Source organism: Dermacentor silvarum, chromosome 1 (assembly GCF_013339745.2).
Source record: "Dermacentor silvarum isolate Dsil-2018 chromosome 1, BIME_Dsil_1.4, whole genome shotgun sequence".
In the NCBI taxonomy this organism is placed as follows: domain Eukaryota; kingdom Metazoa; phylum Arthropoda; class Arachnida; order Ixodida; family Ixodidae; genus Dermacentor; species Dermacentor silvarum.
Window position 1 is genome coordinate 217,715,187 of NC_051154.1, and position 27,061 is coordinate 217,742,247.

Consider the following 27,061-nt stretch of genomic DNA (forward strand, 5'->3'; position numbering starts at 1 on the left):
TTTTATGGCCTGGAAGATACTTCAGGTTTCGTGCCCTGTTAGGACACGGAACAACAACAAAAAAGCGTGTTTTCAAGTTAGCTTGACGTAAGAGACGACCCTTTTTACATTTTTTAAATAAAAGAAACGCTTGTCATGGCACAAACACGGATATTTATAATTTCGGATGTACTATATGGGCAAAATTGATTCGTGTATGTGCAATTGCCAGCAGACGAAAACTGTGAAAAAACTGCAGGGTTCTGTTTTTTCACACAACTTCGGCTCGGCATTGTCTTTTCACCCACCCTATTTCTGTGCTGAAAACCGGAAGCTTGCAAGCGTCCTTGTTTGTAAGCAGCAAATTGGTCATGGGCCACATGGGCGTTCTAATTGGCTTGTAGTGATTTTGTCGATCCCCACGGCAGTTCTTGCAAACGGGACTGTCGGTCATTCCAAATGCGGAATGATTGGGCTTTCGTCAAATGCCACGTCGAGCCACGGACGGCACAAAAGTGTTGGCCACTATGGGGGACACCATTAGAGTAAGCTGAACCATCGAAATGCGGCATCAACAGCCTAACGGGACAATTCGTTAATTTTTGTAAAGACATAACAAAAATAAGTACCTTGCTGTTTTCTACCTTCACATTGACTTCGTGCTTCCGGCAGCACATGTGAATCCAGCAGCAGCTCCAGCTTCCTTAGCGTCCTTGTTCAGCGCCTGGCCATAATGTTCAACGACTACGGCTGATATCAGGGAAATTTAGTGTGCGAAGGCAAGCTTTTATTTTTCTGCTCTCCGTGGAAAAGGTACATCGCTCTAGTGAATGATGAGATATTTTTTTGAAGTCGTTCGCTAAAACAAGGTTGAGTTTCGTGGTTGCAGTTTTTTTTTTTTTTGATGTCTCGAAGACTCCAGAAGCGTGAAGACTACTTTCAATATGGAATAACTTTCCAGTCCTTGAAGAGAGAGAGAGAGAGAGAAATAACATTTATTTCCACCAGACTCTCCGCAGCGCCTCTATGCGTCGGCCGGGATCCGGAAGGACTCAGCGGCAGCTAGAGCTTGGCTGATGATTTCACGTTGAGTCTTGCTGTCCGGATTGCGTAGTAAGGCCTCCCAGGATTTTATCGTATTTGAGCTATCATATATTGCTTCGCACGTCCACACCATGTGTACCATATTGCCTACTTCATTGCAGAATCTGCCCTGTGGTTTGAAGACTTCTGATAGAATTTACTGTATTGACTCTTTTCGCGGCGATCCCGTGGGCGCTGCCATGTTTGATCACGTGGTGACGCGTCCATTGCTTGCCTCAACTGCCTCCGTTGCCTCCTTGTTTACAATGGAAGTGTATGACGCCGGCGCGGCTTTGTTTTGGGAGATATCGTGGACGGTAGCTGGGTGGAAGACACGAAGCTTTGATCACAGCTTCAGATAACATGTAAAAGCGCTTTCGAAGCACATTAAGCTTTGTCCTAACGGCGCGAGCAGCGTATAAGGTGCTTGTTCTAAAAGCGGGGCTAAATATGTATTCCAATCTATCCAAACATTCCGCTCATGAATTCAGTCAGGATTAATGTGTTTTGCTCTTTTTCTTTATTCAGCAAATACTTTGAAGCAGTGGCTTGTCAGTTTCTGAATCAGTGAAGTTCCTCGGTGCGGCCACTATCTGATTATTTTCTGCCTAATCACTCGCGGGTGTGCTCAGTTCCGATAGATTTGTTCTTGCTGCGCACCAGGCTTGAAACGTGGCTATTTTGTACATTATAATACCTTGTAGCAAATATATATTACCGCTAGTAACTCGCTGCGTGATAGCTGGGTGATAACTGCTGCGTGATAGCTGGGACACCCTGTATATATGAAGCCAAACCGACAATGAGGCCAAGGAAAGCATCGGGAAAATTAGCTGTGGTTCAAATGGAAATGTAGAAAATTATAATAAAAAATGGAAATGAAAGTGGACCAAAAGATAACTTGTCGCCAGTGGGCGCCGAACCCACAACCTCGGCAATTCCGCGTACGTTGCACTACCATTTGTGCTACGGCGACGGCTATTAATCCGTCCACTAACTTGGATATTTATGGTATTTCCCTTTTTATCAGGAAGGTAATTCAACCCTGACGTCCCCAGGTAACAATCTTCCGTGGCCATTTCTTCACTAGAGCTCAATAACATTTCTTCACTGCATGAGTCATCTTCAACATGTTTTTTTAGAAATCGAACCTTAAAGGCTCACAAGTGGGCGGAATGGGGCATAGCGCCTGTAAATTGGTTTTAATGTATCACTAGATCTCATCAATTTCTGATTTCTCTAATTTACTGCAAAACTCGGTATTCGTTCATTCCTCCTACTGACAATTCGTGACGAGAGCAAATGGGCTGCCTTCGAATAAACGCCTTAGAAATAGTTTGGGGGACTACTTGAAAGTCTTCTTTGTTTCATGTGATAGAAGAAGCAAAAAGCAGCTCCAATTGCTAATCCGCCCGTTAAACATGTTTTTATCACTGTCATTACCATATGAATAGCAGCTGTCCTTGAACTTTATTGTTGTAATTGCAGTCTTTGTACTTTATTGTTCAAGGACTGCTGTTAGAGTGTATGTACCCTGCGTCCACCACGCGGTCCTCGGGTTTGTCCGTTTTTATCGCGTCGATGATCAAGGACACCGCGGGGAAACAGGGTTCTATTCTTGCTCGTCGCACTTCCTTCCTTGCTTGTTTCCTATGAGCTACGCGGAGTATTACCGGGTTTTTTGGTGAACCAAGGATGCATGGATTTGCCATTTAGTGGCTTTGACATTGTTACTGCTTTAGCCACAGTAGCCTACAGTCAGCTTCCATAGATTCAAAATCACTTGGTTAAACTTTTTCACTATCTGTGCAGTGCTTGAGTGTCCGCACTGATGTCCACATGTCGGTATTCGAGAAAAAAAAAAGAAAAAAAAAAGTCCTGTGTAGTTTGATTGTATATGGCAAGCCTGAGTTTTAAATATACAAACGCTTAATTATATCATTAGAGCACCTAGTCATGCCAAAAAGCATGAATTGCCATTGTTTGTTTCGGAATTTGAGGAGGGCGAGTGCAGTATCGATGTGTGACCTGCAGGCCCCGCAACTTTTTGAAGCAGTTAATGCCGAGAAACCTAATAGTATTGTAAGCGCGTACTAGTAAGCGCGTAGTATTGTCGACAATGCTTTATAGCCTCTATATATCACTATCTCATCTTTTTCACTCCAAGCATTGTTACAAGACGCACACAGCAATACAAAATGAAAATTGTTGTTTTTCTTGTTTTAGTCTACGGCAGCTGAAATGGAAATGCGGCATATTGTTTCTACAGCTTTCATTACCGTGGGTGAGCATAGACGGCCATCTAGATATTCTTTTTTTTTACTGATAAATTATGGTGTATCAATGGGACAGGACACAATATGACATTTGCGTGATGCGACCAGTTTGGTATGTCCCATCGAGGCTGACGGAAAGGAGATCGTTATCTCATACCACAGTTATCACTATCGCTTCCATGATAGCTTTTGGCTGTAAACCATAAGGTTATTGTTATCAAAATAAGAAATTATGGGGTCTTACGTGCCAAAACCACGGTTTGATGTTATGTCTGTCTGTCTGTCTGTCTGTCTGTCTGTCTGTCTGTCTGTCTGTCTGTCTGTCTGTCTGTCTGTCTGTCTGTCCGTCCGTCCGTCCGTCCGTCCGTCCGTCCGTCCGTCTGTCTGTCTGTCTGTCTGTCTGTCTGTCTGTCTGTCTGTCTGTCTGTCTGTCTGTCTGTCTGTCTGTCTGTCTGTCTGTCTGTCTGTCTGTCTGTCTGTCTGTCTGTCTGTCTGTCTGTCTGTCTGTCTGTCTGTCTGTCTGTCTGTCTGTCTGTCTGTCTGTCTGTCTGTCTGTCTGTCTGTCTGTCTGTCTGTCTGTCTGTCTGTCTGTCTGTCTGTCTGTCTGTCTGTCTGTCTGTCTGTCTGTCTGTCTGTCTGTCTGTCTGTCTGTCTGTCTGTCTGTCTGTCTGTCTGTCTGTCTGTCTGTCTGTCTGTCTGTCTGTCTGTCTGTCTGTCTGTCTGTCTGTCTGTCTGTCTGTCTGTCTGTCTGTCTGTCTGTCTGTCTGTCTGTCTGTCTGTCTGTCTGTCTGTCTGTCTGTCTGTCTGTCTGTCTGTCTGTCTGTCTGTCTGTCTGTCTGTCTGTCTGTCTGTCTGTCTGTCTGTCTGTCTGTCTGTCTGTCTGTCTGTCTGTCTGTCTGTCTGTCTGTCTGTCTGTCTGTCTGTCTGTCTGTCTGTCTGTCTGTCTGTCTGTCTGTCTGTCTGTCTGTCTGTCTGTCTGTCTGTCTGTCTGTCTGTCTGTCTGTCTGTCTGTCTGTCTGTCTGTCTGTCTGTCTGTCTGTCTGTCTGTCTGTCTGTCTGTCTGTCTGTCTGTCTGTCTGTCTGTCTGTCTGTCTGTCTGTCTGTCTGTCTGTCTGTCTGTCTGTCTGTCTGTCTGTCTGTCTGTCTGTCTGTCTGTCTGTCTGTCTGTCTGTCTGTCTGTCTGTCTGTCTGTCTGTCTGTCTGTCTGTCTGTCTGTCTGTCTGTCTGTCTGTCTGTCTGTCTGTCTGTCTGTCTGTCTGTCTGTCTGTCTGTCTGTCTGTCTGTCTGTCTGTCTGTCTGTCTGTCTGTCTGTCTGTCTGTCTGTCTGTCGTTTTAGCATCCTCGCATCCCGTTCTCTTCAATTCGTCGTCATCATATCGCCTTTGTCGTTCCGTCCATGTCATTCCCTCTCTGTCATTCTATCGCAATCTTGCTATCGTGATTCAATCGTGATTATTCCGCCGGTGTCATGCAATCGTCCTCATGCCGCCATACTCATGGGCCATACTTGGCACACCAGGGACATACCGAAGTGGGACGATACCGGAGAAAAGTGTACATCGAATATGGTCGAAGTAACGGAACTCGCAAAATGACTACTGCAGATTTTTAAATAAGCCATAACTTCAGCAATACGGTGTGTCGCTACATTGGTTCAATGCTAATCGCATTACCGTCGACAGACACCGTGAGATGGGTTCTACCTCATTGTGTTCTTTCACTCTTGCAGCGTGAGTGTTTGCGTGTGATAAGTGTCTTTTATTATATTTTTTATTATCACCTTTATTTATGGTATTTATTTTAAAGCAAACGTATTACATTTGTTTTTTTTGCATAAAAGTGAAATGGAGTCGCCGGAGGCCCACTGCTACCAACCTCTCCAGTTGAACTTCATTTAATCCGACCTACCTACCCCGACCTGACTTATAAGGCATACCGTGGTGGGGGGCTTCGGATTAATTTTGAATACCTGGGGTTCTTTGACGTGTACCCAATCTACGGTACATGAGAGTTTTTGCATTCCATCCCCATCGGAATGGGGCTGCCGGGGCGGGGATAGAATCCGCGAATTGGGTGCGCATCGCCAAGTCTCTTGATATATTTTTTGGACTCACCAAGTTGATATGAAATTTCTTTGAATATGTGTTTCTTTAAAAAGAGAGAGAGATAGAGAAAAAGTTTGGAGGACGCTTAAGCTTCGCCTTTAAAAGTGGAACGCGATAGTGTTGCGCTAGGTGATTCCAACTTGAGCTTGCAAATTGCCTCATGTCATCCCCCCACCTAAATTTCTGCTGTCCTCGAGTGCGCTTGCCTTCCCTTGGCATCCATTCTGTAACGCTAACGGTCGACCGATTATCTGCCCTGCGCATTACATGGCCTGCCCAGCTCCGTTTCTATGGCTAGGATCCCGGGATTTCTTCGTGGCGTAACGTCGACAGAAAACAGTGGTGGGCCGATCCCGGCAGCAGTGCTGGACAGAGCAATGGAGCTGATACCCCCGTAAGGCAGAGGCTATAAGCAGTGACTCATCGCAAGCAAAAAGGGGTTTGTGTTTGAGTTTCCGCCATAACAGAATTATTTTTTCTCGTATATTCAAATTACAATGCGACGCTATCACGTCTGTAGGTTGTGTGTAAGTCGAACCTTACGAATTTTCTACGCATTTTACTTTGAAAAATTCAATTAGTTCAGTAACGCCTACACACCACGCGGAGGGCCTGCGTGGTTTTGGCTCGGGATGAATTTTTTTTTCTGACTGAAAACACCGCCGACGGCGGACGCCGACACCGGATTTTCTTGGACACGAGGCCCTTAACGCTATCGGGTGACTATATAAAAAAATTCTTAAATACTGATTGCTGGAAATCTAGGTACGAATCGCCCACACAAAGGCAACAACAAACGCTTTCGACGGGGTTTTTTCTTTATGTGAAGTGTTGTAAGTGATTAGAATGTGACTTGGATTCAGCGGATATTACATTGTACGTGCTGTCTTACCAGGGGATTAAAGAGACACTATAGAACAACAATAAATTGATTCGGACAGGTAAAGTATTCTTTAAAATCTCTATTATCATTCATTATGCAGGAAAAGGGTGATTATTACGGATACAATCTAGGCCGAACCACCCATTCTTTCCGCCGTAACAGAATTATTTTTTCTCGTATATTCAAATTACAATGCGACGCTATCACGTCTGTAGGTTGTGTGTAAGTCGTACCTTACGAATTTTCTACGCATTTTACTTTGAAAAATTCAATTAGTTCAGTAACGCCTACACACCACCGTAGCCCGAATGGGCGCCGAATTCTGGGCTACGGCACGTCAGTTTGACGCCGCGCATTTCAAAGTATTTTCACTAGGGGAGTCGGAAAAGCGAATATTTAAAATCAAATCGAATACAAATATTCGAAAAAAAAAACCGAGTTTCGAATATCGAATAATTCCAATTTCTAAACAAAGTGAAAGGAAAAGTTCACCGAAAGGCTTGTTTACGTTACTTGATACATGTAATGCTGTTAACAACTGGATGTCAGTGCCACTGAGAAGCTTGTAAATTAGAAACAAAGCAAAGTATACAACCATATCTAGTACATCATGACAATAACAGCGTGGCGCCCGCTACTCCGCTGCCTTGAATAAATGTGGCTGTGGTCGTCTGCAAGGGGGATCTCCCCAACAGCAGGTCACCATAAGCATGAAGCAGAGCTATTGTGTAGTGCTCATTGTCGGAACTAAGGACAATACTACAGCACCACTGACCATTGTTTAGAAATCCAAACTTGGTGCGATTGGCCAAATAGCAAATTGATTTGTCTAAATCGAGACTGCGAATTTGTAGGCGGCCTAAGCACATTTACTTAACGGCTGGTAACTATTGTGCATAAGTGACCTCATGCATGTGTTAGCGTTCGGGAACTAGATTGTCTGCTCAACCAACTATGGTTCTCCTGACCAGAGTCCTTGAGAATATTTTCCCCTTGCATCAGTCTTTCCCCCTGTAGAGTGTAAGACCTCTCGTTGCCCCGTATTCAGACGAAACGAATATTCGACGACATTGGATAGCGAATTGTCGAATCAATTATGAATCGAATAGAAAAGACCTTCGATTCGTGTTCGAAATTTCGAATATGCACACACCCCTAATTTTCTCTAAAGTATTGGCCATTTTGGTGCAGGAAAGGTTCTCGAAACTTGCTAGGTTGTTTTATGTAGTCCTTTATTACCGGCAAAAAAAAAAAATTAAATGCCGTGGGACGTCCTTTTCAATAACTCCTCTTTCATGTATTTATTTACTTCGTAAATCAAGTATGATTTGAAAACAACAACAGCTGCAGCAGCAGCAACTGGACCGCAGTAGACGCCGTGGATGCCCATTACGTCATGGCGAGCTGACGCGTCGGAAACTTATTTCAGGAAAGCTTTGCCACCGGTCTGTCATTTTGCGTTTTATCATGTTTACCCGATTTTCTCTCACGGTATAACGGTGGTAGTTTTGCTGTTGCAGAAGTTTCAAGTACAGCTCGGCTTTATATTCCTCTTCGGCGTCCATTTAAAGTGGCAGGCAGTGCATCACATATACGTGCGGGGCATTACTACGACTCCGGACATACCCCGTGGGTTGATTCGCATGCGATGCGTGGTACGGTAAGCTGTCAAGTCCGTTATTTGCGGCGCCGAGCCCTAGCGGTTCAGTTAAACCAATCGCGAATGACAGGTTGTTAGAAAATGCATGTACCAGACTCGCTTTTTCTTTTTCTCTCTCGCTGTCTGCACGGAAACGCACGCAGCCCGTTTAACAGCCGTTCAACGAGAGAGGCTTCTGTTTCGGCGAGAAACCCAACTCTGGTCACGCAACGTTCCACCACGCGGAAACTATGCTCGTCCGCATCGTCGCGATGCAACCGATACAACCACGGCAGCGCGGCATATACCTTGAGTGCCCTAGAACACGCGACGACGAGCTAGCGCCGGCCGGCGAAACCTTTCCGGACGCGCCTTGGGAACGTACGTACGTAGGTATTGCTCGCAGGCTCGCTCGCACGCATTCGTATGCGAAGCGCGCGTGTAGCTTGTGGCGCAGTATTGTAATAGGCTGACACTTTTTTCATCAACACCCCCTGCGCCCCTTCTATCTTTCAGGTGGCACTCGCCGCTGACCCGAGATTAGCGTCGTTGATAATATGCTCGCCTCCACCCGCTGCTTTGCCGTACTCAACTCCCGACCGATGGCTGATTGGAGGGGACATGCTTAGAGGGAAGTGCATATATAGGGCTTGCCAGCTTTGTGATAGCGGCGCATGAGGCGCGCAGTAGGGAAGCAAAATATGTCGTATTCAACAGAACAACACCAGCAGCAACAGCAACAGCAACAAAAAAGAGAAAGAAGCACGTTAGAATCGACAGCATCTATATTATAGTTGCGGTTTCTTTGGCATTTTCACCGTATCAGGGTTTGATTGCATATGAACCGGCATTATTTTTTATGTTTCCTGTATTAGAACGCGATCTCAGCAGATACGTGAGCACTCTGTAGAACTTGAATCAGTTATCGACGAGCAGAAGGGCGGGGGGGGGGGGGGGGGGTTGGAGGTGGGTGCATAGCAGCAAAGATTGCATTAAGCCTTCATGAATTTTAATTTGCTACGAGAAACATTCGGAGTGTCGAGAGATCCATTCGCGCATGGAAATTGAGGACACCATACATTCCAATTCTGTTGCACCGATGCACATGTCATAAGGATTTGCAGCATCTTTCTGCGCTCACAAGATACGCATTAAAGATTACGAGATCCGCATTTCATTACACGCACAAACAAGGAAAAAACTATAACGGCGTTTTCTGGCATTTGCTCAAGCAGCACTTAATGTGATAGCATTTTTATGCATGGACTTAGACTTGATACAAAGACTTCGACATTAGCTACGTCTTTAATCTCAGTCTGACTCGTGACATCGCTTGTGTGACTGACTGCGACGTTAGTATATAGGCCCAGTTCTGCGGCTCATTTCACTCAAACAACAAATAGAAGCTCGACATTTGGTTTGCTGTGTCTTTCCGTCCGTCCTTTTCTTTACGCCAGTAATGACGACGGCCGTAGTCATTATCGATCTTCTCCTCAGCCTCATCCTTGCCATAGGGCGAAGAAAAATAAAGCTTTCGGTGCAGGTAGCCCAGAGCCCAGAAAACCGGCTGATGTAGCACGACACCTTGAGCCACAAAGTAGCGTATCTCTATTCTGCGTAATCACACAATAAGTTACACTATAAGTCTTGGTATTCCGGGTAACGTTAGCCAAGCCGTAAAAAAAAAAAGAACAATTGGTACAATATGCGTTTAATAGATACGGTTTTAGATCAGTCCTCTTTCTCCCCCAGAATAAATCTTGTCTACTAATGGTCTTGACAAGTATAGAAGAATAATTAACCAATCTTTGAATGATTTTTGAATTAAGGGCGTGACTTTGAACCGAAGGCAAAGGTGCTATTGCATCCTAAAGCTTCCCCTTCAGCGGTTTCAAGCGCGAAATGTTCCGCCTAATTATTGTTGTTAATTAGTTTTGCGATATATTCGTATCGCAAGAAATACCTGCGGCGTGGTTTCGCTCCAGCGCGCCGCAACCCTAGCGCACCGCGCACTCGGTATAACCAGCCGGTCATTGCGTAGGCGGTGATCGTCACGCGGAACGCGCAGCTCCCGATCGGTGGCCGCCAACTCCAACATAGACAGCTTGCCACTTTTGGGTGGTTTCCGAGTTAGGTAATAAGTGGTGTGTGAGCTCCTTGAAATCACTCTTGGGACCACTGGTATCGCGACACGCGAGTGCGTAATCACGCGGCGCATTACGTATTTCGCGCGCTAAGAGGAAAGCGCGGAAAAAAAAGTAATTACGCAGGACATACCGGCGCTGAAAATGGCTGAATGGGATGTTATAAGACGCAATTAGAGCTATTCCCTCGAAAGTGACGTCCTTATAGCTCGAGAAATAACTATTGATTAATTAATCTTCTCTAATTATCCAGGTAATTAGTGCACAAAATTATTCAGGTGGTGGAAGAACTGGTGATGGAACATCGTTGGTCTTCTTTCTGGGGTTTTGCGTGCCAAAACCAGTCCTGATTATGATGCACGCCGTAGTGGAAGGCTCCGGAATAACTTGGACCACCTGGGGTTCTTTAACGTGCAACGCAAGCACAAGGGCGTTTTTGCATTTCGCCTCCATCGATATGCGGCCGCCGCGGCAGGGATTCGATCCCGTGACCTCGTGCTGAGCAGCGCAACGCCTTAGCTAAATGAGCCACCGCGGCGGGTAATCGTTGTTCCCATAACCGTATGTTGTATATGGTTTTTTAAAAGATTGGCTAACGGTTAGCAGTGACAGCCTGTATATAGTCACCTCATAGTTACGGGCATCTGTAAAGCCCACCGACCTGCTAGTAGAAGAGCGCATGCTATTCGATGGTTTCATTATTTTATCACGTAATGCGTTGCACACAAACGTTGGCAAAAGTCGCGGAAGGTAGCCAACCAATCACTTGCGTTTTTGAACCAACTATTTGTCCGCCACTCACGTCCTTGCGGCAATATGCTTCGGTGCGGGACACGCCAACCACATGCACAATCGCGCAACTCTCGCTCTTGGTAATTTGTGAGTGGTTTTGCACCGCACACAGAATTAGAGAGTGGTGCCGTCTGTGCATAATGGGCCTCTTCGATTATGCAATCCCGGACTGTCCGCAAACCGTCCGCGGCTTCCGGTCTGACTAGCCCTGACAGAAGAGCGCGTCACAGTCACGTGATCCAGCTGTCGGGGACTGTCCGAGATTTCGGTCGAAGCACCGCGGCCGGAAGTCACTCTACTGGCTGCCGTCGTCTGCTCTTTGCTACTCGTAGATAGCCCCCTACCCAGCGTTTTTATTAGCGTGGCCTCCGAAATGGTGCAGTCTCAGAGGCGTACGTCGCCGACACACCATGAAGCTAGCAAAGTGTAATCGTAGCCTGAGCGCGTAGAATGTTTTCGCAAAGCGTTTATTACGTCGCGCTAGCCAGCTCATTGCCTGAGAAATTTAAGTTGAATTCCCACACGGACGTAAGCAAAATCGTGGTGGTGATGAAATATATTTGTTGGCCCCGAAATTGCTGCGGAGAGACTCCGAAATTATGGTCGTGCCACGTCGCTGTTCATGCAGAAAGCACCCGCGAACATCCTCAAAGCTCGCGAGACCGTCTGCTAATTAAAAGCCCGACGCGTGAGAGAGCGCGTGTACACCGTCTACTAATCCTGCACGTCAAAAATCAAACGCTCGAACTTGGTAGCAGAAGGGATCAACAGATATGTCAACAGCAATCCGCGAAGCTCCTATTGTATACCACCCCAGCTACCGGCGTGAAATAGCCATATGCAATATATGATTCCTTGCACGTACGCTAGTTTCACTTACCTGAAAAGCAAAATTTACCTGCTTACTGCGTACGTATATAGCAATGAGCATGACAGATTTCGTGAAGCACATTAAGAAAAGCAAGCATGTGCGCCTGATCGCTGTGCTTCTTTCTTTAAAAAAACACGCAGACGAAAGCTACAACAATTAGACGGCTCGTAAAAAACTTGCATGATGGCACACAAAGCACCGATGTAACAGAAGCGTTAACTCAATGCACAGTAGTTGCCGTCTGGAGCGCGCAAAGTACGCAGAAGCACACGGAATCTTTCACAACATGGCGTCAAACACCGCGCACATCTTTTTAAAGAGAGCCGTCGTCTGCTAGCTACTTGCGCTTGTCCGAGCAAACATCTGCTGACAGCTCCAACAGTCCGCGGGCAGTCCGGAACTTCCGGTCCGTGAAGAAACGAACGCGCTTCTGACAACACTCGGACTAGTGGGCGGAGCTTCGGAAGCTGTCCGAGCAAAATCGAATGCGGCACAGCAGTCCCAAGCAGTCCGGGACTGTCAGGGACTGATAATCGAAGAGGCCCATTATTCGGTGGCCACAATAGGCAATACTGCAGCGGAGGAGGATGACGTTGTGTGCATTCGTCTTCAGAAGAAGGCGTTGTAGCATGTGGCAGCCTTTTGCTGTTGCAGTAAATGAGCGGTGCACCACAGAAATTGCTGAAGTGTGCCGATTTTTTTTTCCGAGACCGAGAATTATGGGTGTACTAGTAGCTCGTAAAGCTTGAATCCCCCATACTCACACGGGGTAACTGAGATTTTAGCATAGTGCTACCACTTTATCGTAGCCGTTGGCGACGCCCCCCAGTGGTTGACTGGGTTTGCGTTCGGTTTATTGAACATGCGCAGTTAGGGAGAGGTGGGTAATGGTAACACTATGCTGAAATACACGGTTTGCGGCGTTTTGCTTTGCTGAACCGTTGTCGAAAGCAATCTAGAATAGCTGCCTTACTGAGATCTTCAACATATCTCCGTACATTTCCAGATCGCTTCCTTATAGCTCGTCTCGTCTGTCTTGCTTGCATGGCTGCAAGTCGTCACCACAACAAGAACAGTTACACAAGCCCTGCAACGTACAGTATGTAGGCCTCCATTACTGCTGTTTCTTAGTTTTTCATCGTTTTCCTTCATCGATCTTCAGTGCGAGCGCACTGGAGCAGTAATACGCAAACGCGCGCCGCCTTTTACTGGCGAATAGCCTGGACATGCGCATCTCAACCTACATTGAATAAATCTGTACATACGTAGCTGTTGCTTTCAAAGCTGGCTTCACCAATATAAGAGTGCTTGCGCGGAGAAGCTCACTTCTGTGATTCCCGTCGTTTTAGATGTGATAGCGCGGTATGCTATAAGTACGAAAGCATGCCTTGTAACGGAGAAGATTGCCGTGTCAGCATTGTTTGTTTGTCATTATGAATGAATGAATGAATGAATCTCTGCTATTTAGAACCTAAGCACTCATGATTGTGAGACTGACGATCAACCGATTGTCCACAAACTGTATGCACAGAAAAGATGTAAGGTCTCGCGACGCAACGTGCTGTGTGGGCTGCATGCTGAGGAATGAGGATACATATCTGCTGTTTCCAGTACCTTGGCGTTACAAGTGGCACACATCAATATGGAAGGTGGAGCAAACACATTCTAGGTTGCGTGGAGGAGCGTCTGATGGTCGTGGGAAGTCCCAGCGCGAATACTGGGAAGATTGAAGCAATCTGACGGTTGTCAAAGATAAGCCAAATACAGCTAGAAGGAGAGTGGCAGGTTGTTGAAGACTTCAGAAAGTAGCGCTGTGGCAGAACGCATAGAATTCCGAGAAAATGTCATCGATTGCCTGTCCGTACTATCACGTAGTAGGGCGAAGAAGCTGCAAGTGTCTCATCTTTTATTTTTCGATCCATGTGCTTGTGAATCTGGACTTACGGTTCTGCTTAAGAAAACCATTCAATGGCGGCTTTCATCTTGCACAGAGAAATTAAATAAATTATGGCGTAAATACGTATTCACAATTACGAGCAAAAGTTTTAAGACTGCAAGCGGACCTTGATTTATGATATGCTCTTCTTTTCTTTCTTATTTTTTTTCTTGCTCAAAAGCGCAGTCTCAAATCGAGTAATACAACGCATGCGTACGTGTTTGACGAATGTACCGCATGTTACAACTTCATGCGGCACGTCCGCGCAAGGAGAAAATAAAAATTTTTGCTGATGCCGTATTCTCCATTTTTTTTTTTTTTTTTGTAGATCGCTTTCGACAGTTAAGGTCGGACATTCAAACTCCCATGGAGCACAGCGACGCTGTAGTGGTCGCGCTCTACGAAATTGCTGAACTGGTGGCCTAAGCGTGCCTTGTGGTTTTCACAACATTGTAGAAATTTCAGGAGACCGTGTGCTACTATATTTCGCCTTTGTTCATGCTCGTCAGCTTTTGTACTTACTCTACTTACTCCATCGAAGTCCTAGTAGTTAAACTAACTATTCGCTAGCTAGACTCTGACATCTGAATGAATTCTGATGGTCGTTTAATTACCGCCAACTCAGCGTGAAGAACCACAGACACTGCTTTCTACGACCTCATGCTGAGCACGAGGTTGCGGGTTCGACTCTTGGCAGTGGTGGAAAATTCTGACAGAGGTGGAATAGAAAAATGCTCATATACTGAGCACTGCGTGCACCTTAAAGAACCCCAGGTGGTCAAAGCTAAACGAGAGCCCTCCACTACGTAGTCTCTTATAGTCCCAGTGTTGCTTTGGGAGATCAAAATCAATCAATCAATCAATCAATCAATCAATCAATCAATCAATCAATCAATCAATGGTCAAAATTTAAATATAGCTACAAGAGGGGCAAGCTATGTTTTTCATCGGGCATGTAGGTCCCTCGCTGTGCACAGTGGAGCAATAAATAGCTCCGGTGTTCCTGTAAGGGTGACCTAATGACTGGGAACGCTTATTTACAAGGTTCGCAGAGTACTGAGGGGCGCTTTAAAGTATTGTTTGCAAAATTAGAAAGAAAGCTCCTGTTTTATTCTATTTACCAAGTTGTTCGCGGAAATTCAGCAAACTGTAACCGTAAATGAATCCTATGTCACTAAAATTTGATTGAATACTTTATTTTCAGCAAGAAAAAAAAATCAAACGAGGTCCTATCGGCACAAAGGAAATCTGTACATTACAAAAACGACCAAGACACACATCACAATTCTCTTACTATTCATAAGTAAAATATTTACACCTCTGAACAACGCGACAAGATGCGTCGCGAGCGCACGTGCTTTTCTACACGTAGCGTGACATGGAGTCATGTTAGCCGAAGCGCTTGCGTGCGCTAGACTGAATAACGGCATCGTTGCGTGTGCCAAGCGCGTTATGCGCAGTGATACCAGCAGTCGTTCGCTCAGAATTTGATGGAGATTACGGCAGCATCAGCCTGCGTGTCTTTGTCGCGTATATCGTTTTCCCAAGCTGCATTTACGTGGCCGTTAAGATGAGTGCCGTTGCCAGAGCGTTTAGTCACGTCGGGAAATCCGTTTGCAAGGTGATGCGTGGAAGGTGAAAGGTCAAGGTTCGTGCTGGCCACGTTCTTGTGAAGAGTCTGGATGGCCTTGAGCTCTTGAGCAGTGCCCTTGGTTTTCGAGGCGCTTTGGTTTCCATTCTTCGGCATTACTTTTTGGAAGGCCGTGTTGTCTAGTCCAGCCACCGGACACTCAACGAAGAGGTAGACGACGATGGCGAACCCGTATGACATGAGGACCAAAGCTAAATATATCTGGGTCTGTGAAAAGAAAAAAAAAGAAAGAAGAAGGGAATAGTTAGATTATGGGGGGACCACACTGAACTAGTACAGAGAGCGTAGTACACTTTGCATAGCATAGCACGCTTGTCTAAGCAGTGTACGCATAGCCACAAGGATTCAAACTCGAGAAAATATGGCTGGGGCTTATTGAAATGCTAAATACAGTTGACTGTACAAGATAGGCTAAATTGTGTCGACTCGCGTAGTTAAGGTTACTTTTTTTCTGCTGTAACAGTATAGTAGCGGAATGGTTAACATGAAAACTGAAATCAAAATTATGCAGATCCAACCCTCATCTTGGAATCTCTGTGAGGCGAAGCTTTTGTGAAGTGGTTAATGAAATGCTATAAGTTTGCCCATTTCATTCGTGCGTTGTTGGCGTAAAGGAAACTGGCGCGCGCGCACCCATCATCGCAATTTGACACATGTGGTGATCATCTCAAAAAGCTATAGATATATAGTTGACATTGGCACAGTATATAAGCGTACTGTCGCGATGAAAAGAAACGCGAACAGCAGAGCGCGTGGCCGAAGCATAACTGAAGGTATGCCGCGCCGTCCAGTCATCATCACCATTGCCAGGCGCGCACGTCCGGTTTGATCACGCTGTGCGATGAAGCACCCCCTATACTGCGATATTTTTCTTTCTGTTCTGCTTCTCTTTTATTCGAAAACGAGAAAAGGTGACGGCGCAGTAATGATGACAGCGCAAACTGTATACAGTTTACACACAAAAATATCGCAGTATAGGGGGTTGTTATGATCGGCTTGGGACTGCACCTGTCAAATGTGGGAATCAAGCTCGAGCGCCTTTCCCGTGACGAGATAATCCTCTTTCATCCCCGAGAGAGCGTCTCACCTCTACGGAGCAGACGAAAACGGCGAGCTACCAAGAAGGAGGACTCGAGGGAGAGGAGGTCGTCAACTTGACCGCCCGACAGAGGTCTGACACTTCCACAAGTTCCCCGAAGGAGTCATCGGCAGGTTATGATCTTCCTGGAATTTGTATCTCCAATGTGGGAAGCAAGCCCCAGCGCTTTTCCCGTGACGAGATAATCCCCTTCCTCCCCGAGAAAGCCGTCTCACCTCTACGGAGCAGACGAAAACGGCGAGCTACCAAGAAGGAAGACCCGAGGGAGAGGAGGTCGTCAGCTTGACCACCGGAGAGAGGACTTCCCCGAAGGAAACATCGGCCACCACGAGGGAATTTAAGGCCGTCCTGGCCCCCGTGTTAATCAGAACCGCTCGAGACTCGGATAGAGTCAAATGCACATCGTACAGCGCGATCACACCGGACGTGCGCGCCTGTAAATGGTGATAACTGGACGCGCACTATACCTTCAGTTACGTATGCTTCGGCCACGCGCTCCGCTGTTAGCGTTTCTTTTCATCGCGATAGTACATGTGGTAGTGGCCTAATGTTTGAAGCATGGGGATGCTGTGCTGGGGGTCAGGGGTTCGGTGCCACCATCGGGCACGTAACTGTTTCTTTTTCTTTTTTAAGTTTGAGCTGTTTGACAAGACAACAGCACCAAGCAGGTGACGGTCAGGAAAGTCTGAGAGGGTTCGCAAAGAAAGCTTCGCTTTAATATTGTCACACCAGGATTTTTGGGGTCCCGCTGCACTAACGAACATGGTCGTGCTGCAGAGACTAGTTAAGCATTGTACTTATGCGAAGGGTCGCTGCATACAGGATAGGGTTGCTGGCTAAAGAGGAGAAATTACTACTACTACTACTAGCCCGGGCATTCTGTAAACGTGTTGGAAATACAGTAAGTGTTCGTTATTGTTCCTTCTCCTCTACTCTACTACTCGCCATGGTGGCTTAGCGACTATTTAACTTATCCTTCCCATCCCGTAGTCAGTTTTGGATCTGGCTAGCAAAAGGGTATTGAAAGCGCGCAGCATTAATGCAGTTAAGACATTTGTACGGAATCAACCTGGAAGTATTAGCACAAAAGCATGTTATGCAGAATGACCATTTTATAGCATTTCTAGCATCCAAACTGGGTCCAAACTCATCGCCAGCTGTGTGTCGATGAGTCTTCAGCATGAAGAATCCGCGATATCTGTGTTCTATCTTTGTATTGCACTATAGCACACTTATTCTTTACTGTAATTTATTGCAGTTTCCCGCAATAATGGATAAAATAGACAATGCATGCTGAAAACACATGCTAGTAGAGCAAGTGGTTTTTTCTCTTGCACAGCTTGACACCTGGCTGCTCATTGAGCCTCTCAGAGGTCGACGTCCCTGGCCAATCGAACCTCGCGTGCTTTCTTGTGTAACGCTGCCTTCGACTTCTGGAATTGAATGTAGAACCATAGGTAGCGCATCTGGAGGATTTATGTGCACTTCCACTGCTTCAGTTGATGCTATGTTGTAAGTCCCTTCTGTGTTTCTCTTGATATACTTCAGTATTGCGGTTGCGGTTTTGTTTGGTTTTCTTCTTACACTCCATCACGTTTTCCTCATCCCGCCCTTTTTCCACGACCATGCGCAGGCCATAGAAACCGTCCTGAGAAATACTTTCCTTTCTTTTAAAGACTAATTATTCTGTCACTCTCTCTCTGTCAGCGCTCACCTTATCGCATTCTCCTTTGCCGCTGTTGTTTCGAAAAAGCCTGCCCGTGGAACTATATCAACATGCACCAGTCGATAACACGTTTCCTCACATATTAGCCCTATCTCCCTTCCCTAATTCCACTTTCCCAAACAGGCCTCCAGCCATCGTTTTAATGCATTATTCTGACATCTCAGGGAAAAACAAAAAAAGCCAACTCACGTGTAAGAACGGCTGCTGACTGACGAGCTCTCGCCCCAGTACTGTCGTGGAACCCAGCACGAGGAGATGCACCAGGTAGAGCGCGAACGACAGCCTTCCCAGCGGGTACATGATGGGCCAGGCGAGGATCCTGGTGACGAAGCCTCCACGGCCCGTGGCGCAGGCGTACATGACCCACGCGATGCCCATCGCCCACGAGACGCGGTGCAATCCCCCGTAGAAAGCCGACTCGAGCCTCTCCGGCTGGCGGCCGACCATCCAAGTGCGCACGCCAAACAGCGCGGCCAGCGCGAGGACAGCGGCCGCGGCCCAGGCAGCACCCTGGACGAGCCGCGACAGCCGATGTCGCCGCACCGCCAGGACGCCGAAGATCACGCCCACGAACAAAGTGGCGGCGTGCGCGTATGGCTTGATGTAGATCTCGGTCTGCACTTCGGATATCCTCCTGCGTGTTCAGGGCCGGCACGAAATGTCAGAGGAGCGCACACAGTAAAAATCGTTACACCCTAAAGGTCGCCGGTTTGTCCCATGGCTAATATGCCCTTACCCTGAAGGCCATAATAATTTTATTCTGCATGGCAGCGAGCTAAAACTACGGATGTGACGAGAGAAGCCGTATAGTTGAAGACTGTGCATTAATTCGGACCACCTGCTTTGCACCAAAATATCTGACACGAGAGATCTGACAGCGATAGCGACCGAAGTTAACTTCATGTATTCTTCGTGTCATCTGCCACTGCTATGAGCATGTTCACTTGCCTTAAAAAGGTCATCATAAAAGAAAACTTAGTTTGTCCACATTTAATTATTCAATCTTACCCCTTAAGGGTGCCGCTATTAGCCAAACCAGCACTCGTATGGGTGTACAATGTTTTACTGTGCACTTCGTTATTCGCTTAGCCAACCTAAAGCCCACAATGTCAATGATGCGGCAAATAAGAGAGAACACTGATGAATTGAGTATCATATAACTGAGCCTTTTTGTTTTGACGTGCTAGAACAGTTCTCTTCCGAGGCTGGCACCAGCGAGAGCACTCTTCGAGCAGTTGCAAGTGCTCCTCTTCACCCACTAGAAATCGCCATAAGTTCTACTCTCACTAAGCGAGAAAGTATCACTCGGTTATTTGTCTTTAATTCAAATCGAATTTATTTTAAGAAACCGCTTGTGGCAGCTTGCGCGATACCGTTCCTGAAGTTATGAAGAGATGGACACAGAACTCGTATAGAATTCGCTATGTTTATTTAGTTAATTAACACATTTCCCTCTAACATTTATGAATATTTGCTTAGGACGTATGTTGCAAATGTGGAGCTGAATCAGGGTGGTAATAAAATGGTATCCATTTTACCAGAGATCCGGAGATTAGCGATCCATTCCTAAATTGTGCTGCCAAATCTGTTGACGTTCTCGTTAAAACTGTTCCAAACCGCACGAAGACTGCTGTTGGGAATCTATTTGGTGGAATGCCGATGTAATTCGTAGCGCATTTTGGGGACACCTATTTCGACACTCCTGGCCAGTATGACGATTTCTGCTCAATAGTCATGACTCCGTTACTCTTGGGTCTTAGTTCTGCAGTCGCAACATTTGCCCTAAAAAGAATAGCTCGAAAGCTGATTAATCCAACCCTGTTAATTACCTAATTTAATGTATTGATATTTTGCCTATGTCTGCGCTCATCAAGTAACAAACTTGGAAGAGTGGTTTACGATACCTGCCACAGGCGATGTTTGAAAATTTTGCCAAGAGTTTCTTGCTTCTTCTTTTACTTCTTACACATTCATGTATTTGCAAGGCAAGCTTTGAATCACTAAATATCAATGAGACACGTGGAGGGGGATCTTCCGAGGACGTTTTGGGACCCAGGCGACACATTAGAATATATCGCGCGGATCCCTAAAAATCGCCTGCGCATGCCAATAGCTAGAATAGCTACAGCAGCAGTCCAAGCGGATGAAGTGCAATGCTGTCCACGTACTGTGCGAAGCGTAATCATATTCCCTTCGATGTATGCCTGATTTTGTGACCATTGTACTTTTTTTGGCGAAATTGCAAAATAGAAAGTGTCACAAGAGGTATTGAGAAGGCCGAGGGGCGCTAAACATGGGGTGATGATTCATGATATTTGACGGCTTTTGAGAAACTCCTGCCCGGGAACTTGTGAAGGCGCTAAGGTGGGACATGATGTTGCTGTCCAATCTGCGGCCGAAAAAAAAAAGAAAGCCCGATGCGGTTCTTGAAGCTTGTATATAGGCGCATTTTTGTAGTGCGCATTTCTTCAACAGGGACATAAGTGGAACTGAAACGCTGTACCGAAGCACACTGTATGCACCACCAGCATTTTCATGCTTTCCGATGTGCTTAAGCAAGAAGGGCTCATGTTTCATAGCACTGGTGGGTTATACTTTACATAGTCCACAAAAAGAGCTTGAAAAAAATTGCAGTAGATACACTCTGAAAATTAAAGCTCACATTCGTTGGGGCGTATCTCGTCCTCGAAAAAGAATCGTCATGTGTCTTCCTTGAGTTTCCTTTCTTGGAAACTATTTGCGCACGCTGCTTTCCTGTCAAGAATGCTATGCCACGCTGATAACGCGTATGCCTTTCGTGACATGGAAGTTTCGGGCGCGTGGTGTTAAAGAAAAAAAGGCACACAATATGGATGACGACTGTTGTTTGGGGACAATGTAAGCCCCCAGAGGGTGAAACTTTTTTTTAAGGGTGTAGTGCTCAGGCGGACTCACGTCTGCTACTAATAGAAAAATTGGAGCAAAGCCACCTAACCGTGTCCTTAGCATAACTAAATACTTTGACCAGGACCAAATACGATCAATGAAAACGCCAAGGAACCTATGTTGCGGCAACACGATTGTTTCATAAAGTCAACAGATAGCATATACTAAGCCTCCGGAAGGTATTGAAGAAAGAGCTGATTCTCTATACGTATTTCGTACGTGAGGCAGCCATTTTAGGCTGCTGTGAAAAAACCTTCAGTGAACCTATGTTTCACAATGTAAAGTATAGAAACGTTTACGACCTTCACAGCGTAGCGTGAGCCGCTACACATTGTGAACGCAATAGCTCCAGACTTTTCTGATGTCATTACAAATAATTTGGACAGCAGGAATTTCTTGCATGCAATATTCATATATTGCGCGCAGGGTGCCATATCAGACATCATATACTTAAAACGAGACGTGCACAGGCACTGGTATGCTCTTTTTGAGATCAGTGAGACTGATGTTAGAGACGTTGTACTTAAAACACCACTTCTTGGAGCACCACGAGACACATTATGCGAATTCATATGGCACACATATCGCGGTCGACATGTTAGCTGCATGTCAACGAGATAAGTCAATGGCAAGATGAAATTTTCAGTTGTAACAAAAAGAGATTTTGTCGTATTTTGAAGGGAATTGGTGTCATCGTGTCAGAAAATTCCTGTCCAGGCGAGATAAATTTCTGTAGTGCCATCTGACGCCATGTAGCCACAAGGCAGTTTCTGTCGTAATCCTAAAGGCTTGCTTTGTCGTGTACTACACCGGGTCAAGACGTCATAAACATAGAAGAAAACTTGTCGTGTTTTTTTCTCTTTCTATTCCCCCTTTCCCTTACCCCTAATGCAGGGTAGCAAACCGGACGCTCTTCTGGTTGACCCCCTGCCTTTCCTCTCCTTGCTCTCTCTCTCTCTCTCTTGTTGTGTTTTGGGGCATTGTCTATCGCCTTTATCAGTTTGGTAAGATTGATAAAATATAGAATGGGTTGTTTCACACTGATCGTAGCACACCACTACGGCGCTGCGAAGGAAAAAAAAAAACTAAAGAAAAAAACAAGAGATTGTCTTTTGAAAGGTTCCTAAAATAATAAGGTGAAAGTTGCTCTCACAAATTACTTTGTCTCGCAAGAGGATGCTCAGTATTGTAGAAATATCTATGTAGCACTGTAGTGTTCTAATACTTTCTCGCTAGGCTCTCACTCTCTGCGAAGTGCTCGCTAATTAGTGCGTTTAGCCCGCCGCATGTGCGCCAAGCTGCACAACCTGCTCCTAATATTGTGTCACTCGTATTAAGCAGCCGTGGCACAGTGGTTAGAACGACTGGATCGATCGTCATCGAAAGGTCATAATTTTTTGAACTCCGCCAAGATAGAAGCTTTTCTTTGTTTCTTCCCCGCTGTGTTTTGTGATGACAGAACGACCATCTGAAGGAAGGCCACTACGAGAGAATCCGTTTGTGAGATAGAATGGTTATCGCCATTGACCCTGTGATGCCTAAACATAGTTACACATCACGGAAAAGTAGAGGAACTTGTTCACTTTTGTTTCGGGCCATGGAAAGCGCATTTGTACAAAAAAAATTTTAAGGTATCTGAGTTAGAATATAACTAGTACAGTAATTATTTGCAATTGCTTCGCTGAATTGTGCACCACTGAGAACTCGCTCTAAGGATAGCGTGTCAAAAATGCTACTATAGGTTATGGTTTAAATTTACCGCGCTATAAAAAATTTGAGGCATCAATACAGCATAGGACATATGATACATTGAGTACCACAGGGTTAAAACGGACTACACAACACTAAAGAAGACAGCACCTCAGTGCTTCAGTTGACAGCGACAGCTGCTTTAAGCACTCAGTGCCACCGCAGTAAACACCAACATTGCAGGTTTTCTTGGTGTTCTCTTTCTCTCTCTCTCTGTTATTTAGTTTCATTTACCCTGGGTGATAAAACGACCACATAAAGAAAGCCAGATGATAACATGTTTCAGCAGCCGGCAGCACGTCGTTCTGTACTTCTGAAGACGATCGCTTGGTAGTGGGAATTATATCTACGGTACGTGTTCTGAATATTAAAACCTACGTTTACTTTCGAAGCTTTACAACTTTTCACTCGAGGACATTTTCATGCTTATGAATCTCAACGTATTCCCCTATGCTGCTAATGTGAGATATGTATGCATCACAACCGTAAACGAACACCATTTAGACACGAAAAAAAAAACAACAAGATGAAAATGGATAGAAACTGTTATTAAAGTAGAAAAATAGGACATTCCGCCATCTGCACCGAGACTTTGCGCATATAAATGCCAGTCCGATGCTGGAAAGAGCGTGTAGGCTTGTAAAGTGCGCCATCTATTTGTTGGCAAAGTGTCCGTTTAAAACCCGCGTTCCCATGCGGCACGTGTTATGTGTTTCATCAGGAAACATGCCTCGGACACTCACTTCATGTCGGTAGTTATGATGACGCCGAATGGCAGTGCGTCGATGACGTAAGTCTGTATGAGAGTGCCCAGTGACGAGGCAACCACAATGACACCCATTAGCCACATGCACGCCTTAGGCCACCTGAAAAATGAAAAGTGACACTGTTATACAGTCGGCAATGAATAAAAGACGATAATGTGAGTGCGATGCTCTTTAGGAGTATACATTGTTACGGCTCACCGGGACAAATGTTTCTTTCCTGATGTTACTTTGTTGCGCGTGATACGTGTTTGAATAATCTGCATTGCTTATTGTTGTCGAGTGATTAGGGAGGATGGGGCCAGCCAAGATGCGTGACGTGGCGTTTTTACCTCGCCTGCCTCATCACATACTGCACAATGTGTATGTGTGAGAAACAGAGTCAAAGTCCTACTGCATCGCGTCAGGATGGTTCGAGATCGAACGGAATTCTCGCGGTCGAATTGTTGGCTATCGTCATTGGGCCAACGCGCGGGCGTCAACTGTTAAACACAACCACAGATAGGCTTGCACACGCGACTACTTTTCACTTGGCAGCATGGTTGTGGAGTGGGCCGTGGGTGTTGATAAGTGATCATACGCCTGTCAGTGACATACAGACATTTTTTGTGAACCTGGTAAAATTGGGTTCAGTCAATAGATAATATTTCTTGCACGGACAAAATACTATCTGATTTCGACCTCACGCCTACTTAGTACTGTTCTCGTTTAACATTGATGATACCGAAAGCGCAGATCATGGATGTGGTGGCCAGCATCGACAAGGACGTGCTACCGTGCCTGTGTGAGAGGAATTATGCGGAAACGTGCGCGGGCAGCGAAAAACTGTGATCATATTGAGGACTTGTTGGTAGAGGGCATACCTTCGAGAGTGTCCCTTGTTACCTCTAGGTGTCACAGAAGTGCACGAAGAAGTTTAAATCGGGAATATCAATTTTGCTAGCTCTGTACATACGACAAATAAAAAAAATGCAACGTACGTGTTGCCGAAATGCCCGGTTAGCCAGTTTTGGCTAATAAATTACAACGGTTACACCCGGGCTGCATGCTTCGTATTTCGGGTTTACTTTCAACTGCACATTTTTAAGCATTCTGTTCCGTTTCGTTGCATATAAAAATCATAGCGTGATCAACACATTGTCTTTGTATTCATTTAAAATGTTAATTAAGTACATGGAATCCTATTTTAGCAATAGAATGAATAGGTGCGCAAAAATAGGCGAGAAGTTCAGTCGCGAAAAAACAGAGAGAATGCTTGATTGTCTACTTACTTAGGCATTATGGCGGCCAAGATGATGGTGCTGACAATTGCAAGTTGGTAGTCAACAGCAACGTACCAGAAATGAGGGACGCACTGCGTGAGAAGAAGAGGAAGGTTGAGACTTAGATTCGCCGAAAGTAACACCATCTAAACCAGGAGTTGTCCGACCTGAACATTTTTCTTTAGCGTTATAAATAGCCAGCCATTTGAGGGAACTTTGTTACAGTAACAGCATACATGTATATACATACCACTGAAAGCATTGGCGCAAAGCTACATGACTCTAACGGAAACTGTGTCAGGAACTGCTACTACTGTGTTGGGACATATGGCACATCTCTCGGGGAAGGGATGTTAAGTGTCATTGTTGGATAAACTCACCAACACATCTGTAGCTTCCAGCTGCAGTTATTGCAAAAACTGCTGCATATGTGCTCCGACAGACAACATCACATGACCTAAAATTTGAAGTCATCTGCGTCCCGCTCGCGGAGCGTCCAGAGTAATTTAAGCTACGCCTTTGAAAAATATGTCAGCAACCCACGCTAAATTAAATGTATTGCTGGACCAGCGCGGTGGTTCCCTTCTCCTTTCTGGGGGTTTTACCTGCCAAAACCAGTTCTGATTATGAGGCACGCCGTAGTGGAGGGCACCGCAATAATTTTGCCCTCCTGGGGTTCTTTAACGTGCACTACAACGTAAGCACAGGGGCCGCGGTGGTTCCCCTGCTGTGTGGCGTTCCCCTGCTGAGCGCGAGGTCGCGGGTTTGATTCCCGGCCACGCTGTCCGCATTTGATAGGTGCGGGATGCAAAAGCGCTCGTGTACTTAGGTTCAGATACACGTGAAACAGCCCCACGTGATTAAAATTTATCCGAAGCCCGGAATACGGCGTCCTTCATAACCCATTCAGCAGTTCAAGGACGTTAATTCCCATACTTTCATTTTGAAAACCATTGCTGCACTGTTCGCATAGATCTTGCGTGTTTCAGAGTACTTTATTATTCAAAATTACTCTTTACTTATTTACTTAGGGCTAATTACCTAACCTTGTGAGTATACTAACTTTTTGTTTAGATTAGAAAATTGCCAACGTCACGGGAAACAAGATTCAAGCGAATGCAACGCACTTCCTTTCGTGTAGTCTTCTGTTTTGACTGGAGAGTGCTCGAAATGGTGCGAAATTACTCCTCAGCGGTGGGATCGCGCGCCTCACCCTAAGACATGCTGCGGGTAAACAAAATTGGTTATTGGTCTGACAGGAGGACCCCATCGAAGCGACTGGGTGTCGATTACGTTTGCGACCATTGCATTTCCTGCAGGCGATGACGCTTCCATTCATAATCGCACACATTTCTTCGCTCTACCGATAAGCGGCCTAGAAAAGTGGAGGTATTACAAAGCATCTATCGCCAGTCGCCAGACGGAGTCGGGTTTTCTTATTTGTAAGACATCTGAGAGCATGCTTGATTTTTGGTATAGGCTGCATGAAAAAATAATTCTGTCAACACTTTTCTCGTGCGTTGTCTACTATAAGGTGATGATAAAAACAACCAGAAAGTGGACATGACAGCTTTCCGATTGCTGGCTCGGAAAATGTGCTGCTACGCAGAGGCGTGAAGTGCCCTATGTACTGTACGGAACCAAGCTTCGCGACTGCTGCTTTCGCGTGCTTTCTTTGTGCTGGGCGCGGCGCTGATTTCTTTCGGCACTGCAGCTGCTCACCAAGTCGCCAAAGTGCTCGACGTAGTTTTGCGTCATTGTGAACATCTTCCACCAGTTCTTGTCGCAAGGTTCTTCGAACGAATGCCTGTGTTCCCTCATCATGGGACCGTCAATCACAGCTGGTAGGATGTAGATGAAGCCCATCACGGCCGCCATCGGCACAATCAGCCTGCAAGCAATGCAGTTGAGGCCGTCAATGAGGGGTCTACGCCCAGCTTTCCCGCGCATTGGCTCACGCGAGCTGTTCTCTCCCAAGATATTGTCACTCTGGTTACGCCACACCTTATACGGCAATAACTTTTCACACGAATAAATAAACTTTTGAACTGATAGCATTAGAACAAGCTGAGGCTCAAATAATGGTAAAATGGCACTAAAGTTTGTGGACAGGCCAGTAACTTTGGAAGTTACTTGATTTTTTACATTAGAATAGTTTCAGATGTATATTAAGAAGC

General features: G+C 45.7%; 1 protein-coding gene across 1 annotated transcript; it reads right to left on the minus strand.

Moving 5' to 3' along the window:
• Nucleotides 1–15,188: 15,188 nt before the first annotated feature.
• Nucleotides 15,189–26,762, minus strand: LOC119437035 (nose resistant to fluoxetine protein 6-like). The gene is made up of 5 exons (XM_037704105.2): nt 26,607–26,762; nt 24,894–24,976; nt 23,602–23,724; nt 18,374–18,818; nt 15,189–15,566 (listed from the first exon to the last, which is right to left on the minus strand). Exons 1-5 carry the CDS (start codon nt 26,760–26,762, stop codon nt 15,189–15,191), a joined length of 1,185 nt encoding a protein of 394 aa, XP_037560033.2.
• Between the last annotated feature and the right edge of the window lie 299 nt (nt 26,763–27,061).